General features: G+C 42.0%; 1 protein-coding gene across 2 annotated transcripts in view; it reads left to right on the top strand.

The window, feature by feature from the left end:
- MRPS6 (mitochondrial ribosomal protein S6) overlaps nt 1-17,782 on the top strand; it is a 39,868-nt gene that overhangs the window by 13,307 nt on the left and 8,779 nt on the right. Inside the window, exons 1-2 of one of the 2 annotated variants that reach the window (XM_026860619.1) lie at nt 12,178-12,222; nt 13,142-13,281. In XM_026860619.1, the coding sequence (XP_026716420.1) occupies nt 12,193-12,222; nt 13,142-13,281 (170 nt within the window). In that variant the 5' untranslated portion in view covers nt 12,178-12,192. Of the gene's footprint in view, nt 1-12,177; nt 12,223-13,141; nt 13,282-17,782 lie in introns of those variants that run through there. The other variant, XM_026860615.1, reaches the window with a different exon arrangement.

The raw sequence follows: 17,782 nt of genomic DNA, 5'->3' as shown, positions 1-17,782 counted from the left end.
TATTGTATGGAAATGTTTAAAACTTCTGTACAAAGTTTCAATAAAAATAGAGGAAAAAAAAAAAACAACCCACAACAACAGAACAGATATTTGTGAAGCTGTTTTGGAGAACCTGTCCATAATTATATGTATTCTTACTTGTAGTAATCCTTGCATCCCTATACATAATGATACTTCCCTTTTTTCCCCATTATTACAAGGCAGACCTATTGAAGGAGGGTGTGGGCATTTGGTTAGAGAAGTAAAAAACCCTTAATTAGATTGTTTAAAACTGCAAGAATAATTTAAGAATACAAAATTTGGGTGCAGTTTGGCTGCAAAAACTTCAGGCCAACTCACGTTGTGGGGAGGTGGGGCTGAGGTGGTCTAGACTGGACTGATCTTTCTGTGACCTGAAGCTCAGGATGTTGGCAGGACAAGGCGAGCTGCCCGAAGCATCTTGCAGAGCAGCAGCTTGCATTCAGAACAAAGTATGGGTGAAGCCTCCTTTAGCAGGGTGGCCTTGTTGCTTATTGTGTAAAATCGTGATGATTTTTTTTTTTTTAAATACCTACAGTTGTGCTTTGCTGTCACTCTGGGACTGCCCTAGCCTTGATGCCTTGGTGTCTGTTTATCTCTGACTGTGATCTAGAAATCAGTCCTGGTGCCCAAATCCTCTAAAGAGCCCATTCCAGCAGTTGTGCGCTGAGAATGATGCATGTGATGCTGTCTTCTCCCTTGAAGGAAGCAGTTAACAGCTTGTGGTAGCCAGTGCTTAGATAGTTGCCTTCAGGAAGAGAAGAATACCTTCTCACAATTTTTATTTGAAAAAGATCAAAACATCAACACGGTTCTGTAAGCAGATACTGGAGTCTTCCACTTCCTTCTCCCCCTCATCCCTGTACCCCTCTATAGACATGTTTGAACTAATAGCTGTGGAAAGCATGGTGTGAATCATGACTTCTTCGTTGTCCAGTGATGATGGTTCAGCAAGGAGGGGTCAGGCCTGGTGTTTAATCACCTGTAGATTGGGGATTAAGGTTTAGAGACAGTTTGTTGGCAAAAACTCTGAGAAGGACACTAAACTCCGATTTTTCAGCTGCAGAGGAAATGCTGCATTCATCAAAATTATTCTTGGTATTCTTTTGCTGCTGTGTTGTAGAAGGAAAGTGGAAGCGTTGCTGTTGTTTATTGAGGGAATGGATAAAAAAACACTTGGAGAGGAAGCTTTGGATTTGGAATGAAAAAAAAAAAAAGTTTCCTGCCTGCAGACTTGGTTTGGGTTTGTGATTTCTGGGAGGGAGTGGGACTCCTGTGTTTTCATTAGTTAGCTGTTAATTGGTTATCTAATTAGTTTATTAGGTGATTATTCATTAAGCAGCTGTCCATGGATTTTAAGAGAGGTTCAAAGAAGCCTCTGTCACCAGCTGGTTCCATTTGTATTAGTCAGCAAAGACTGTCAATCTCCAGTTTACTGATGTTTAAGACTTTAGTGTTTCTTTGGGTATGGAGTCCTGGCCCAGGCAAGTTGTAGGCAGGTTCAATAAATGCTGCAGCAGCATTTATTTTGAGGGTTCACTGGAAAAACCCAAGGAGATGGTGGTAATGAGTACTCTTTGCCTACTGGCTCTGAAGTGATTTCTCCCTCCTTGGATGTGGCTGTCCCAGTTTGCCCTGTGCATGTTCTCATGCCAGGAAAGTGAACCAGCCAGGAGGTTTCAGCTCTGTGCTTTCTTCCTGCCTGTCTAGCAAACATGTTTAATCAACTTGTACTTTGTGATTTGCTTTTTTGATGTTTTTTTTGAGGTGTTTGTAGACTGATAGGAATAAGGTGACAATTTGACTGCATGGTCATGACGTTTAGAACCCTTTAATTTGTCAGCAACTATTTTTAATACTTATCTGAGCCGTGAAACCAGTTTTGTAAGTTAGCTTTGAGTATCCCAGTATATATGCTGTAGCATACAGGAGAATTTAAGCAAGAAGTTGCCAAGGTTTGCTGTCACTTGTGCGTATCAGTTGGTGAAAACAGTGTGACTTCCACCTTAAACACTGTTCAGATTCAGAGCCAAAGATAGTTACTTTTCTGCAAAAGCATGAGGATTTGAAAATTATGGCTATGGTCCTCACAGACTCTTTGGGAATTTTTTTTACTAACCAGATTCAGCTTTTTTGTAGTCCTGACTCCTCTTTGTTCTGTGGCAGTGAGGATGTGATGGTGGGTGTCACAACTGTGGGTTAAGAACCAGATCTCTAGTCCTTGAAAGATTTCTTATAGAAGGGAGATCTTCAGTGGCTTAGATTAATCTGGTTGGTGCTGGTGGTACACCCTAGGTCTAGAGTGTTGGGGACTTGTTTGGAATATATCCTGACACCCAGCTGCTACAATGGATTGTTTCGACAGTTGCAGGTATTTTTTCCAAGGCTGGACTATTGCTGGCACTCCAAGGCTAGAAGCCTTCAACTTGGAGAATTTGAAAATTAACTGTGTTTGGCCTTTGCAACTGTGACTCAACCAAAGTAGTGTTTGTCTTCTGGAAGCCACTCAGTGCCCATTTCCTTTGACACTGCACAGATTTCTCCCAGTTACAGAGGTATGAAAGCTGGTTTGAAAAATGCTGAATATGCCCAGAGCAATTAGACTGGAAGAACCTCTATGGGTTCAGAGCTGCCTGCATATGTGTCATGTCAGACAGCGAGCTGTTCCCTGCGGGAAAAGCATCAGGCTCAATATCGTGTGGCAAGGGGGCAGCTTGGGTTGTGAGCTCTGATCATGTTGTGTACCATTTGCAACACACTGAAGCCCTTCTTCTTGAAAATACCACTGATTTTGTCCTTGAGCCATCCAGGGAAGCAAACAGTAACAGCAGCAGTGTGACAATGGTTTGATTTGCGTCCCTTCCCCAAGTTGCAGAGAAGTTAATGAATGGAGTACCGTCATAACAACACATGTGGGACAACCAGGGGATCAGGCCCAGTCAGCATGGGTGTATGAAAGGCAGGTCCTGCCTGACAAACCTGATCTCCTTCTACGACAGGGCGACCTGCTTCTTGGATGAGGGAAAGGCTGTAGATGTTGTCTACCTTGACGTTAGTAAGGCCTTTGACACCATTTCCCACAGCATTCTCCTGGTAAAACTGGCTGCTCGAGGCTTGGATGGGCACACGCTTTGCTGGGTAAAAATCTGTCTGGATGGCCGGGCCCAGAGAGTGGTGGTGAACGGAGTTAAATCCAGTTGGTGGCCGGTCACGAGTGGTGTCCCCCAGGGCTGGGTTTTGGGGTCACTCCTGTTTAACATCTTCATTGATGACCTAGAGGAGGGCATCGAGTGCACCCTCAGTCAGTTTGCAGATGACACCAAGCTGGGTGGGAGTGTTGATGTGCTCGAGGGTAGGGAGGCTCTGCAGAGAGACCTGGACAGGCTGGAGCCATGGGCTGGGCCCAACTGGAGGAGTTTCCATAAGGCCAAATGCCGGGGGCTGCCCTTGGGCCACAACAACCCCCAGCAGCGCTACAGGCTTGGGGAGGAGTGGCTGGAGAGCTGCCAGTCAGAGAGGGACCTGGGGGTGTTGATTGACAGCCGAAACAGGAGCCAGCAGTGTGCCCAGGTGGCCAAGAAGGCCAATGGCATCCTGGCTTGTGTCAGCAATAGCGTGGCCAGCAGGGACAGGGAAGGGATCTTGCCCCTGTACTCGGCACTGGTGAGGCCGCCCCTCGATTCCTGTGTTCAGTTTTGGGCCCCTCACTACAAAAAGGACATTGAATGACTCGAGCGTGTCCAGAGAAGGGCAACGGAGCTGGTGCAGGGTCTGGAGCACGGGTCGTACGAGGAGCAGCTGAGGGAACTGGGGGTGTTTAGTCTGGAGAAGAGGAGGCTGAGGGGAGACCTCATCGCCCTCTACAGCTACCTGAGAGGAGGTTGCAGAGAGCTGGGGATGAGTCTCTTTAACCAAGTAATAAGCGATAGGACAAGAGGTAATGGCCTCAAGTTGCACCAGGGAAGATTTATACTAGATATTAGGAAGTGTTTCTTTCCAGAAGGGCTTGTTAGGCGTTGGAATGGGCTGCCCAGGGAGGTGGTGGATTCCCCATCCCTGGAGGGGATTAAGAGTTGGATTGACACAGTGCTGAGGGATGTGGTGTAGTTGGGAATGGTCAGTGTTAGGTCCGTGGTTGGACTGGATGATCTTCAGGGTCTTTTCCAACCTCGATGATGCTGTGATTCTGAGGTGCCACACAGCTGAAGGAGTGATTAGCTCTGTGTTCAGGCAGCCTTTTCCTTTCAAACACTTGGGGCAAGGGGATGGTGGGCTTCAGCTTGCCTTGGAAATAAGCAACCATCACTTTTGGACCATTTCTGTCAGTGCCTGTAAGTTTTACAAGCTGGTGTTAATTATGTGGGTGAATAGAAAGCTTAAAATAAGTTAGAGAGAAAATAATAGGGGAGCCATACACGCAGTGTGTGGAGATGGGCACAAGGCTGTGTTAGAGAGGAGAGATTGAAAGAGCGAGCTTATTTGAGAGAAGAGATACCTTATCCAGAATTAAAATTCTTGCTTAAAATTAGTCTTGCCTTGTGAAATTTGGTAGTATAGGTGACATTTTTGAAAAGTAAGCTTCTACACTTAAGTTCCAGGTTAATTCTGGTGCTGGGTTGTATGCATTATTTATCATCCACAGCCTGTTTCCATAGGGATTATGTCATATTAAACATTCTACTAGGTAGAGTTACACCACAAGACCTCTTATCCAGAGGAGGCATAACCAGCTTTCTCAAGAAAGCAGTAAACTATAACAGTCAGCTGTAATTTTGAAAGATGGAGAGGAAGAAAGAGCAAAACTTCTGCTCTTTGTGGAGAGTAAATTCCTGAATACATCTAAAAATACTGTTGTGCACAGGATTTCTATTTTAAACTTGTCTGTCTTGATGCAGGTTTTGATTAGACTAGGCTGCACAGTTAAGTCTGGCTTTACATTTTGCTTATCTCAGAGTCTTCTGAAGGTGTATCTCTGAGGTTGGGCAATTGCAGTCCAAATGCTTGAGGAATCAAAGGGAAAGTTTGTAAAGTTCAGAGAAAGTTTCAGGGTACCATAAAACTATCAGCTCATTGCTTTGAGGAGAGGAATTGATGACCTGAATTGGCAAAGTGTAATGATGCATCCCCTTCCAATGTGCTCAAGGAGATGTTTACCAGTGAAAAGTACTTACATGGTGAGAGGAGCACTGGTTTCTTGACTTTGGTTCCAGCTTCTGTGTCACAAGACTGGAGAAAGCTTCTTTTCCTTTCACCTTCCCCTTTTTCTGCTCCTACTGTTATCTTTTTGTTCTCTTCATTGCAATGTCTTCTGTTTTTCATCTTAAACACAACAAATGTGGAAACAACAGAAACTCTGTGTGTGTGTGTGTGTGCATGCATTTCAAAAGCTAGCAAGAAAAGGTGTTTGAAAATAACTGTCCATGGTTTTGGTTGGTGCTTTTTTTTTTTTCCCTCCTTTCCATTCTTGATTATTTAAGCTTAATGATTATATGAAGTAAACTTGATAGAATGTATTCACATCTGAAAGTCACAAGAGGAACAAAACTTACTTGTAGTTTCTGTTACACTTGGTGTTAGCAAGCTTCTGATAAGTAGACTTCAGCTGATCAAGAGTGTTTCACTGAAGTCCATATTATAATTTATTGTGATTGAGAAGAGGATAAGTTTCTAAATGGAGTTTTAAGGAAGGTGTATAATTGATTCTGAAGCTGTGTCCAATGGCTACATTAACTCTTTCTAGTAATAAACTCTTGAAATGGCCCTGAATCATGGAGCATTTGGTTGCTGTTTACTTCAGCCTTACAAGACACCTTTTAGAGTTCCTTTTAGAAAATACCAAGAGTATGAACTCTCTAAAATTAATTAAGTTCAGCAAAGTTCAGTGTTGAGGTTCATGTTATTTTAACTGTGACTTGGCATTTATATGGTACTTGTATTGCTTGGGTTTTAGTTCAGTTTCTTTGGTAATTTCCTTTGATCTTAAATGTTGAGTTAAAAAAAAATATATCGATAGTGGAATTAGATGCTTTGAAGAAGAAAGGTGGATTTTGGAACTGAAGAGATACTAGCATCACTTTGACTTTAAAAGTTGCTGCTTTGTTGGCATCTAAATCCCTGGGCTCCATATTCGCATGAGGTGAAGTTGCTAGCTCCTGGGCTTATGCACTGTTAAAATGCTAATTAACTATCTGTTTTGAGGATGGGGTGTTATTTTTAATACAGACTGACTGAGTCAATTTTGATCACTCCCCCAAACTTATTTTTGGTGACTTGCCTGCTATAACTTTCTTGCTATTTGCCAAATCCATTTCTAGAATAGTATCACGCCTTTTTGTTCAATCAACATTTGATAGAAATACGAAATGGTTATCATGTTCAGGAGCACCTGGGTTTCTCCCATTTGTTCCTTATTCTGTATTGGGGAAATTGTTCTGTTGTAGTTACAGAAACCTCTGTCCCTACCTAGCGCTGCCGTATGTCCAGCTCTCCCTGGACTGATCCCTCCCCACCCCTGCCCAGGTCTGAATTTCCAGGCAGGTGTCCAGAGTCCTCACATTCTTGTTGCTCAGTGTCTGGACGTCCTGATTGTGCTCATCGATCACATGCAGGCCCTTTTTAGCAAGGGTGCAGCACAGCTCCCACATCTTCTGTTAGCTTGATCTACCACTTGTATCTTTATTTTGATCTCTTCTGAGGAGTACTTATCCTTCAGTGGTTGCACCCTACTTTAGGACTGCTGTTCTGTGTTGTTTATGCTTTTATAGTAATTGCAGCTTTGTATCTTGCATCAGGAGTTCAAGTTTGTTCCCATGGCAGATAAAGAACAACCCTGTTGCTAGCTGTGTTGTATGCCTGGCTATGGTTTTTACTAATAATGGCATTATTTTTTTCTTTGCTGTCCATTCTTAATCTGCTGATTATTTTTCATCTGTTTGCTGTGCCTTCTTGTGTACTAAAATAGGGTGTGACAGTTAAATAACTCCAGCTTCCCCTTGTTTCTCATTGCAAAGCTCTTCTTTTTATGCCAGTGTTGATCTTGGCTAGTTCACAATGTATGTGTGGTTTTTTTATCATTTTCACTAATAAGTTTCTAATGTTTTATTATGTGGTAAATGACAGTAAGGAGATGTTTTTTTCCCCCCCTAGTTTTGCAGCTTTAAATTGCAGCTTTCTTCTAAACATAGATTTTGCATTATTTGATTTCCTCAGTAAATAATCTCAGAAACTTTTGTAACTGTTTCGCAACCAAAAAAAAGATATAATTTTATCCTGCTATTACTACATTGAAGAGATAATCATGATGGATTTCTTTCTGTTTATAATTTAAGGAGATGTGCCTGCTGACTTTAAATGCTTCCTGTTGAACTGAATAAATGGCCAGAAGAATTTGAGTACAGTCCTAGTCCTAAAACTAAGTATTTGGTGTCTGCTTCCTTTTCTCTCTCTCAAGACCCTTTTGGAGGAGTTTTGGTGGCTTGAGAAGGCTTCTTTTTTAGCCAGTTCTGTTTTTTCTATCCCTTTGCCTTTCTCTTGAGCTCCCTCTGGCCAGCTAATGAGATGGAAAATTGAGCAGTGGCACAGAGTCCTTTCACATGGACATAATTCCAGCCACAGCGTTGTCCTTCCCTTTAGGACTGGGTGGGTGGCTCCTTGTTATTTAGAAGACATCAGCATTACAAAAGCTTTATTTCAAGCCATGTTCCTAGTCTGTCTCCAAGCTGTTCTTTGCAGCTTTATGGCTGACGAGCTCATGTCTGTTTGGCCTCTGGTAGAACATTTTTTTTTTTTTTTTTTTTTTTCCTGTTTGCCTATTTTTAATACACCTTCTGGTTGCCATGTGGGTTCTGTATGACTGATAAAAGCCAAGCTACAGTTTTCACTCACGCTGGTGGTATATAACTTCCCCTCAAAAAGAGGTTGTTGGTGCTGTGTTGCAGTACTTGCTGCTTATTACTGAGCGTTTGTGGCATTGATCCTGGGCGCTAATTAACAGTGCACCCCTGTCCGTTTATATTTGCGCAGTCTGGTGAGATGCTGAAGAAACCTGTGCCTTAAACAGCTTTCTGCTCACTTGGGTGATGATGATGTTAAGCTGACAGACTGGCAAGGCGAAGGGGAGAAGCGGGAGGTATGGAGGAAGTGCTTAGGGCATGGCGTTCAGCTGTGGTTCGTACGGCACCTGGGGCTGTGTATAACTTAATGGGAATAGTGGAGTTCTAAATAAACTGAACTGGATTCTTTGTGAAAAGGTGCTTGGTCATCTCGATGCATGTACTTCCTGTGGCATCAGCAGCAGCTGTGTGGGGTCTTCCTGGCGGTGCAGCCACCTAGTAAATGTGGCTGTAGTGATCTCATCTGTGGAGAAAGCCAATGTTACGCAGAAAGTATGTTTTGTAATGTACCTCTGTTGTGATTGTTTTGCCTGGCAGACACAGGGTTGACATGCTAGTTAATGTGTCTGCCACGTTTCTGGGAAGTTTTAAGTTGAAAAAAATGTGGGGGTCGAGGAGTGGGGAATTTTGATCTGTAGGCAATAGTCCTTCAGTAAGTTCTTACGGGGGCAGTTTTTCAAGGAAAAGTTCTTGGACAGTCTATGGTGACCTCCCTCCTCTCTTCCTCTCTCCTTCCATGGCTTGAGCAGGTCCGTAGGGCTGTGTACCTTTCTGAGAACAAGGTGACTACTGGTGGCTGAATGATAGTGAATCAAGTTCACTAACAGAGTTCACCAAGTTCACTAAGGGTGAAGACAGTTGATAGTGCTCTGGCTTGACTGTGCACACAGGAGGGGGAACCGGGCCTTACATACCAGGGCTTACATGCTCTTGCTAGCGCTTCCTGTTCTCCAGTATCCTGGCATCAGCTTCCATTTTCTCCTTTTTTCTCTCCCATCTTTGCTTCTCCACATCTGTGGTACTGGAATTAGTGCTGGCTGTTCAGGAAAAAATGTTGTGGCTACTGGGTTGGGAGCCAGGCAATACCATTTCCTATGTACTCAATGGGTCTGGCTCGGAAGCAAACCAAGGAACCTGTGTCTGTGGATATTATGGTTAGCAAAGGCTAGCCTATATATAGTTTGGTTGATGGCTTTAGGCAAGCTATGATAAACCATGATCTTTTTTGGAGAGGAAGAATGAGAGGGATTACAGTGACAAGCTTTCAAAACCAACAATTAGTTTATGTTTTCAAAGTATGTCCACAAGTGGGGAGGTTGCAAAAACGTGTAATATTTTACAATCCTTAATGTAGAAATCTGTGGCTTTCTCTTCTTGTTCTTTTTGTTTTGTTTTGCTTTTAAATACATGGGACTTGATCTTAGGCTTCATTGTGTTTAGAAACTGCACATCATGTTGGACATGCAGCCACTCGGGGAATGTGCTGATCTGTTGGCATGTATAAAAGAGACAAAAAGCTTGTGTGTCATTTGAGGGTATGAGGGATGTAGAAGAATAAGCTTACCCAATAACATTTAACTTAAATCTGCATGGTTGTTAAGGGCGGTATGTCAGACAACTCCACCACTGGACATACAGCTGGCTGTCTGAAGGTCTCGATTAATTAAGATCTCTTTTGAACAGAGCTCTGTTTATTGATCAGCAGTTTTTAGGCAAGTGGGAGACAAGTAGCAACAGTAAACATAACTGGTTTTATTCATTGACCTGACAGATTTCTCTTGCGATAATTGTCTGAGCACTGTGAAGGCTTCTGCAACCTAACCACACCCAGCAGGTGCAGTGGGAGAAGACCTGAATGGTAGATCCTATTGCTTTCCAAGAAAGTATTTTCAAGCCTAGGATTGGAAGCGCTACGGGTGCGCTGCTGTGCACAAAATATTAAAGCTGTTAGATTAGATGCCCTTTCTCTCCTAAAACTGCTCATTTACCTCACTAGTGTGGGTAAGTAAAATCCTAACGGTCAGTGTCAGATTCTTGTTTAAAAGGCAAAAGCTTCTAGACAGTAATGTGTACCTTGGTGCTTGCTTTGCAAACTCAGTTGTTGTTTTTATCTTCTTTCTGAAAGCCAGATTTCTGTTATGGTTCCTACAGCATTAAACTGTAGATATCACTAGCAGCTCTGTTAACCGGAGTTTTTGGCTTGTCTGTATTAGGCTGCTGCTTCACAACGAATGAGGGTGTCTCACCAGTAGCTCCTGATTTAAACGGGTTTGAGTGTTGAGATCCTGTGTTGATGGCAAGTAGTGTAAAGCCTGTCTAGAGTTTGGGCCAGCTTCTCTTGCCTTTGTGCCATGTAAGTCGAACTAAAACAGCCACGAGGAGCTTGGGTAGAAATTCTTCATGGGAAAAGTCGTAAGAAACAAGCCTTTGCTCCCCTTTCTCCCCTTATGTTTTGGCATTTGTGGAGTGTGAAGAACAGTGTCAAGTAAAGTGGAGCTGCTACCTTTCTTTGGCTGTTACTGATGTTTCTCCAATAGCAGAAGTTTGAAAGAAGACTTTCCACTATGGCAAAACAACATGTGGGTGTGATGAAAAGTAAGAGAATTTGTTCTATGCTCACTCCTAGTTACTGGCATTATTGTGATCTCCTTACTTGGCTTTTCTTGATTCTGTTCCTCACCTTCAGTCCTGTCAGCTCAGCCAACAGATTTCACAGTCACTCTTCCCACTCCTCGAGTACTGCTCAAAGTACTGAGAGAGTAACATGCTATAGCTCCTGCTTCCGAGTTCTTCTCTGATAGTATTTGCTTTTCCTTCTCCTTGGGTTTGTAGAGAGAGAGGACTGCATGTGACTGCTTGGTGGCAGTTGTCAGACATATTAGAGGATGAAAAGTAATGCAAAATATGAGCATATAGAGAAGACTGAGAATCCAGTCTTGGAAGAAAATCCTTGTGTTGGTGGGATACTCTCTAGTATTTGAAACTAGTATGCAGAAGTATTTGAGTGACAAGAGACAGATTTAAAAGGGGGAATGAAAGTATTAACATGGTCAGCATCATTGGCTGGAGCATCAACACACGAGTGACTTACAGATTTTGGTTTATGCTATTTCTGTAGCAAAGGGCTGTATAGTTGTGGTCTGCCTGTCCATCTGTCAGTCTCTCCTTCATAAGTTTTGAACACGCTGGCTTTGTTCCAGGTAAGCTTGAATGAGTTTTGGAAATCTCAGAAATTCAGACTCCTGTTAACATTTGTGGGAATGGCTTGTTTTGTGGCCAGAGGCCAAAAAGAGTTGTAGGGAGACCCAATTAGTTCTGCAAACGTTTTGGGGAAGGAGGCCTTAAGCGTGAAAGGTGCTTGCTTGAAAATCTGAGTGATGATGAAAGCAGTCATCTCAAGTCAGCTGAAAAACAGTGTTATTCCTGGTTTTGAGCTAAAATATGATTTAAAGTAATATAGTATCATCTGTAAAATCTCTTAATCCCTTCATCCTAACTTTTCACACTGTGACAAGAGATACCTTTAGTATGTGTCTGTTGTGAGAAACAATAGTTTTAATACATTGAAGAATTTTGGCAAGGTAGCAACATTTCCTCATGTGTGAACATACTTGTCTGGTCCCTGTAATTGTTTTAAAACACAGTATAATTGTATGTTGAAAAAAAAGTCCAGGCATTTTTGCTGACCTGACCTGTTTAGGCTCTTTGTGTTGAAAACAGATTTCCCAGACAGTGGAGAGAGGGGGGATAAAATTTCTGATTGATGGTGAGGGGCAGTAGGTGTGATCCAGTGATTGACTCTTGTCTGCCATTAGCCCATGGAAACAAGAAAACATTTCAGGCCGTCTGTACTTCAGGTCTTTCAAAGAGCAGTCAAATATTGCAAAACCTCATATGTTGAACATCTCTTCTCTGCATTTGGAGCCCCTTTCATACCACCTTGTGTCCTCAGGGAAATGAAAGAGAAATCTCACATGCAGGAGCATGGGCTGCACTGCATGCTATGAGATTTTGGTACCACCTTTTCTCACCAATTTCCATTAAGGGAATCTCTACCTTAGACTTAGGAAACTAACTTTCAGTCGTCTTATACCTAAGGTGATTGAAGGCTTAGGTTTTCTTCTGACTGAGAAGGGACAGTGAAATTATGATGATGATCTGATTTAACAAAATCTATTTGAATAAAGCTGAAAATCAGCTCTTTCGTTATGTTTCCATTTACATCTGTTACCATCTCACTGGATGAGTAGACTTGGGAATATCTCTTGATGTGAAAAGTTGCATGGAACGCAGAAGAAAGCTGTACAGTTTGGTTTGTGTTCAGTTGGACATCCATTTAGTTTCCTTTCTCTGTAGGAGATCTGTTTCTTAAAATACTTCTTGTTGCTGAGAGCGTATAAGTTTGCAGTTGTTTCCAAAACATTCTAATTTGAACTTTATTAACATTTTCATAGATATTGTTGAGTGTCATTACCAAAATGATTCAGCAATCTAAAGAGCCCTGATATGCAGTGAGCAAGAAAATGTTGCATCTGTTTTACCTACTGTTTTTTGGCTGCGTGTCCCTCAAAGTTGTTTTTCTAAGGAGTGAAATCTCTGCATGTTAGACTAATTACTGCATGAAAGTTCCTTAACTCTTAAAAAGGCTTGGATGTTGGCTTTGCAAAATTAATGAGATGTGCAGTGATTTAGCCAAGGGTCTAGATTATCTATTATGCAGGTGCAGCTGAAATGACAATATAAAATGAGTGTGGGGTTAATTGTTGTCTCTGTAGCAAGCCACAAATTAATGTTCTCCCCATGCTGTTCACTTTAAATGTTGTGGTGAACAATATTAATGAGCATCTATGATCCAGGGACCTTAAAACTGTTGTCAATTCGTAATTGCTCTTTGCCACATATATTTACTGACACTTGTGGAAGGGTCAGCCAAAGTAATACCAGGTGAGTTAAATTGATTAACTATTTCCTTTTTCCTGTTGTTGGGGCCTGACTTCAAAATTGGTGGAAACTTTGCAGTTGCCATAATTCGCAGAGGAATTGACTGTTTGTTCTTAAAAATTTTCTTCCTTAGGAGGAGGTCTGCTTCTACCTCCACTTTGCCCTGTCAAGTTACAGAACAGTCTCTTCCAGCGCTGAGCTGTGCAAGTACAGGTGTCCCTTCTAATCGCATAGTAAGAACAACCAATTGTGTACATTTTCCTCTCTCTTTTTTTTTTTTTCTTTTAAAGCCTGAGACTGCAGCTGTGCTGAAGCGCACTATTGAGGCTCTTATGGAGAGAGGAGCCGTTGTGAGGAACCTAGAAAACCTGGGAGAAAGGTCTCTACCTTACAAAATCTCCAAGCACAATGAACGCCACAGAAGAGGAGGGTATGCATGATGTGTTTTTCTTTAAAATCCTTTAAGTGCTCCTTTAAAATGTACATAAGTAACTCCCATTGTCTAGTCTTCCTTGTGCTTTTTGGGAGTACACCTGTAATGTCTGTGATCTCAGTAAGGTGTTGTGTGTCTGTTTGTGCGTGCGAGTGTTCTGCTTCAAGTGTTTTGTGTCTTTTATTCTGTGCGGTGTCAGCTTTTTGTTAGTGTTTAGTCATTGTGTAATAAGTAGTCTGAGTCCAGGCCTGCAGAGCTACTTTCCCCAACATACACAATGTTATTTTGTTATGTTATTTTTACATAACTACTTTCCAAGCCAGTCAGGCTGTTTCCTGATAAAAGTCGTACTAAGTATGATTGGTTGCTAATTGGCAGGATTGATTTTTATTCTGTAGTGCATCTGAACTAAATGTTAATTACCATATGCACCCGCTAAGACTTCCTTGTGTTTCTGATAGAGTTTTTGTTAAGGATGTTAATGATGACCATGTGGTTTACAGGAAGTACGATCAATGTAAATGAAGCTGTGGATTGGCATCTCGGATGCCGGGCTGCCCCCGCAGTGCAGGGGGACGGTGCTGTGGATCACACCCCCAGCTTATGCCGGTGTGTCTTTGATCGTTGAGGCTACCTCCGAAATGGATTCTGGCTCTCACAAGGACTGAGAAATGTTGCTAGGCAACCTGCACTGCGCTGGGGCTGGCTGCGGTAATCAAAACAACAATTAGCGACATGCTCCTCCTAATCCCTGTAATGCAACTGTTCATAATCAGATGGTTGGTCAACCCGCCTACCTACTGTCTTCCTTGAGGGGTGCTTGGCACTGAAGAAGGCGAGGTGACTCCAGAGGTGCGCCTTTTATGAAGCCCTTCTTGGATCATCTCCCTAGGGGTGACTCACGGTTTCACTCCCTCTTCTGAGGACCTCTTCATTCTCCTGCGAAGTGGGAGTGGTGACAGGTGCCAGTTAAAGCAGACTGACACAAAGGGTAGGGAGGAAATCTCCACCACATGCCTGTTACTTAACTGAAAGCAATGGCACTGTAGCCGTGACTGTCTTGCACTCCTGCTCTGTGGTGTCCTTCAAAACATGGCTTGATCCTGCCAGTTTTGCATTTTAGAGTGAAGTCTTGTTGCCTACACATAGGAGCTAATCAAAGCATTGTCTCAAGACACAATTACTAATTACCTCATCCTGTTGGACTAGAAGCATTTTATAAACATTAAAGTCTTTTCCGATGGCTTTAGCAGAACTAGGAGCTGGTTTTATTCTCCTTGTACGGGTGGGCAGCTAGGGCAGAGGCACTAAATTCCACTAATTTTCCATTCTGAAGTTGAGACTTTTAGCTTCTAGATTTTTTTTCTAGAGTACTTGGCACTCTCTGACATTTCACCACTTTGGATCACAGTTTCTGCTTGGCTTGGGTGGCAGTACTTCTACAGACTGGGCCTTGGGTTCTTCCACAGGGAAACCAAGACAGAAGACAGTAACCAGCATCACAAGCACTATGTAGTAGAGATGAATAGAAGCCACTTCTCCAGGGGATCTTTCAGACATGTAAATTAACTTATTTACTGTAGCAGATTACCTACTTAATAAGCAGAATGAGGGGATCTGTAGACTATAACCCTCTTATTTGCAGAGTCTTCAGAACAGACATATTTTGTGTTTCGAATGAGGCAAGATTTTAGCAGCAAATCATTGTGATTGGGTCTTGAAACACAGGCAGGATACCATCAGATTTATGCTGCCATTGCTGTTCATCCTCCTCCTCCTCCCAGTTCAAGTGTCTCTAAATATTTAGCAGTCATTCTTCTTGCCCTGGATTTGAATCCTCTGTATTTGAATGTAACAGTTCCCTCCCCTAAATTGCTTGGCTTCTTGAAAGGGAGAAGTGATTGAGAGGGGGTACTTCAGGAAATAGTTGGTTTGTGTGCTTTTAATTGGAGAACTCGAATTCAGGAGACATGAGATATTACAAGGGAAAACAGCAGGCAGTTTCAGTACCTGGTAATGTGGGAGAATTGTATTTCTGTAAATTTTGTTGAGGAGATTATCATTCAGTGTATGGGTGTGGTGGACTCCTTGTATACCATCCAATATTTTATATGGTTTGGAGAATAAGTTACTTGGGGTATTAAACGTGATCTAGGAATAGGAAGTGAAAGGTCAATTCTTGATCCACATTACAAAACCAGTCCTACTTTACAGCATCTATAAAAAAGTAATAATTTTTTTTAACGGGACAAATTTTAAAAGAAAAAAAAAAGGCCTTTCAAGATACCTCACTAAGCTGAAAAAACTTACTAGAAAATCCTAAAGTCTTTTCTCCTTCATAGCCGCTTTTTAATTCTGTCTATGTTCCCTTTCTTAGCAAGTTGGTGTAGAGTAGTCTATTAAGTAGTACAGAGTGTGTCATCTTTTCCTTAGTCTGGGCTTTTTCTGAAGTAACTGAGAGGGCTTCTGTGAGATTGCAAGTGATGCTGTGTGTCTGTGGTGGGGACAGCATTGAATCTTTCAAAGCTTTTCATTTTGTGTTGTTTTTTGTTTGCTTTTTAATTTTTTTTTTTTTTTTTTTTTTTTTTTTTAAGTTTTGTGATTCTTAACAGAGCTTCAGCTAGTTTATTTTCCTGTAGTGGTAGATGGTTGGAGATTTAGAAAGTACGCTGAATCTGATATTTCTTGGACCTTCGGGCTGGCGAATTATATGAAAATTAATGGAACACCATATTCTTAACAATAAATTGTATGAAAATTAGTGCAATGCAATAATGTTGTTCTGTACGTTATTTGATTCATCTAATATGTGATACTCTGTTATAGTAGTTACTTTGTCAGAAAAGTTACCTAGAAACAGAAAATACTCATTTTGCAAACATAAAAATTAATTGGAATTGCAGAGAAGCTGTTAAGTGAAGATACATAGGAATGAAAGAGTTAGTTATATGAGGGAGGACACAAATAAGGACAGACATAATAAGAAATATAGAAATGAATTAGCAGCATACAGAAGCTGGACTGGGAGGTTTTTTTCCCCTGTATTCAGTAGCAGAATTTAGCAACATTCATAACACAATACAATGTTACAAATTTTTTTCCTTTTAAACATAGTCTGTGGTTAAACTGAAGATATTTTTTAATTTGGGTGTGCAGAGAATATTGTTGAAACATGGAATGAAGTTATAAAAATCTTGATGGCCAGTGGTTCACTGGTGTGCAATGCCACACCTCCGTTTTCTTTAGCTGAGGATGTGTCTCATAGTGCTTAAACATGTCATTACTTAAAAAAACCAAACCCCCATGGGATGCATGCAGTATAAAAGTGCTCTACCACAGGTCTAAGATTTAAAATCTCGAAGAAAAACTCTGGTAATGGTAATAGATTGTACACTGTTTGGATATTGCTTTTTGCTCTGAGTCATAGGGTGACCAGTGTTGGAGGTGCCCCTGGAAGGGGAAGGCAGTGCTCCTCCCCTCAGGTGCCCCAGTGCTGAGGCCTGGGGCACGTTGGTGTTGGAATGGGCTGCCCAGGGAGGTGGTGGAGTCCCCATCCCGGGAGGTGTTTAAGAGTTGGGTTGACATAGCGCTGAGGGATCTGGTGTAGTTGGGAACTGTCAGTGTGAGGTTAATGGTTGGACTGGATGATCTTCAAGGTCTTTCCCAACCCAGATGATTCTGTGAATAGTTGTATTATCATGGATCATAGCTTAATAGCCTGTCTCTTAGAGACAGCTCTTGTCCTAGTGACCGCTGCACAAACCTGTCACTCAGAATGGCATGGGATCCCCCTACCTGTGTGGGGTGTTTGCCTGAAAAACGAAACAAACCCAAAATCTTCCTCATCAGCATAGTGAGCCTAGCTTTGCTGCCTTGTAAAACTCCCAGTGCTATTCAGACTGTCCCTCTTAACCTAAAATCAAGGGCCATCAGTAGGGCAGCACCAGCTATTCACAGGTCAAATGAGACGTGCTGTGTGGCATGCCTAGCAGTTATCCTTCTCCTAGGCTTTTGCTGTATGTTTTTTTCATTTAGTTAATTCCATCTTTAACTGCAATTCAAGTCTTTATACACATACACAGCATATCATAAAACCGAGTGATTGACAGTGAAAGGACACACAAGTGCGATTCACACAGAAAAGCTACTGCTGGACTTAGACAGGTTTTGGTAATGTCTTTAGTAAACAGTAAAGAATTAAACTGGAAAACACAGATTCGTAAGTCCAATGAGGAGGGTAATTGTCTCCTTAATAAAGCACTTTTTCCCCCCTCTGAGTTCCAAGTGCTTTGGCATCATCTGTCTCAGATACACTGCATTACAGGCACATTACAAATTTAAGACTATCCAGGAGACCTTACAGAAAATGAGAATTCTACTGCCAATTGATCTGTAAAGCTGAGATTTTTCAAAGCCTGCCATAGGGGATTGTGGCCCACAGCTGTCGCTGGAATGAGCAGTTTTACTCTCTGAGGCAGCTTTGAAGAGCTCAGATCAT

This window comes from Athene cunicularia (assembly GCF_003259725.1).
Source record: "Athene cunicularia isolate RWA chromosome 1 unlocalized genomic scaffold, athCun1 chr1_part1, whole genome shotgun sequence".
Taxonomy (NCBI): Eukaryota; Metazoa; Chordata; class Aves; order Strigiformes; family Strigidae; genus Athene; species Athene cunicularia.
Note: the sequence above shows the minus strand (reverse complement) of the source record. Positions and strands in the feature narration are given on the sequence as shown.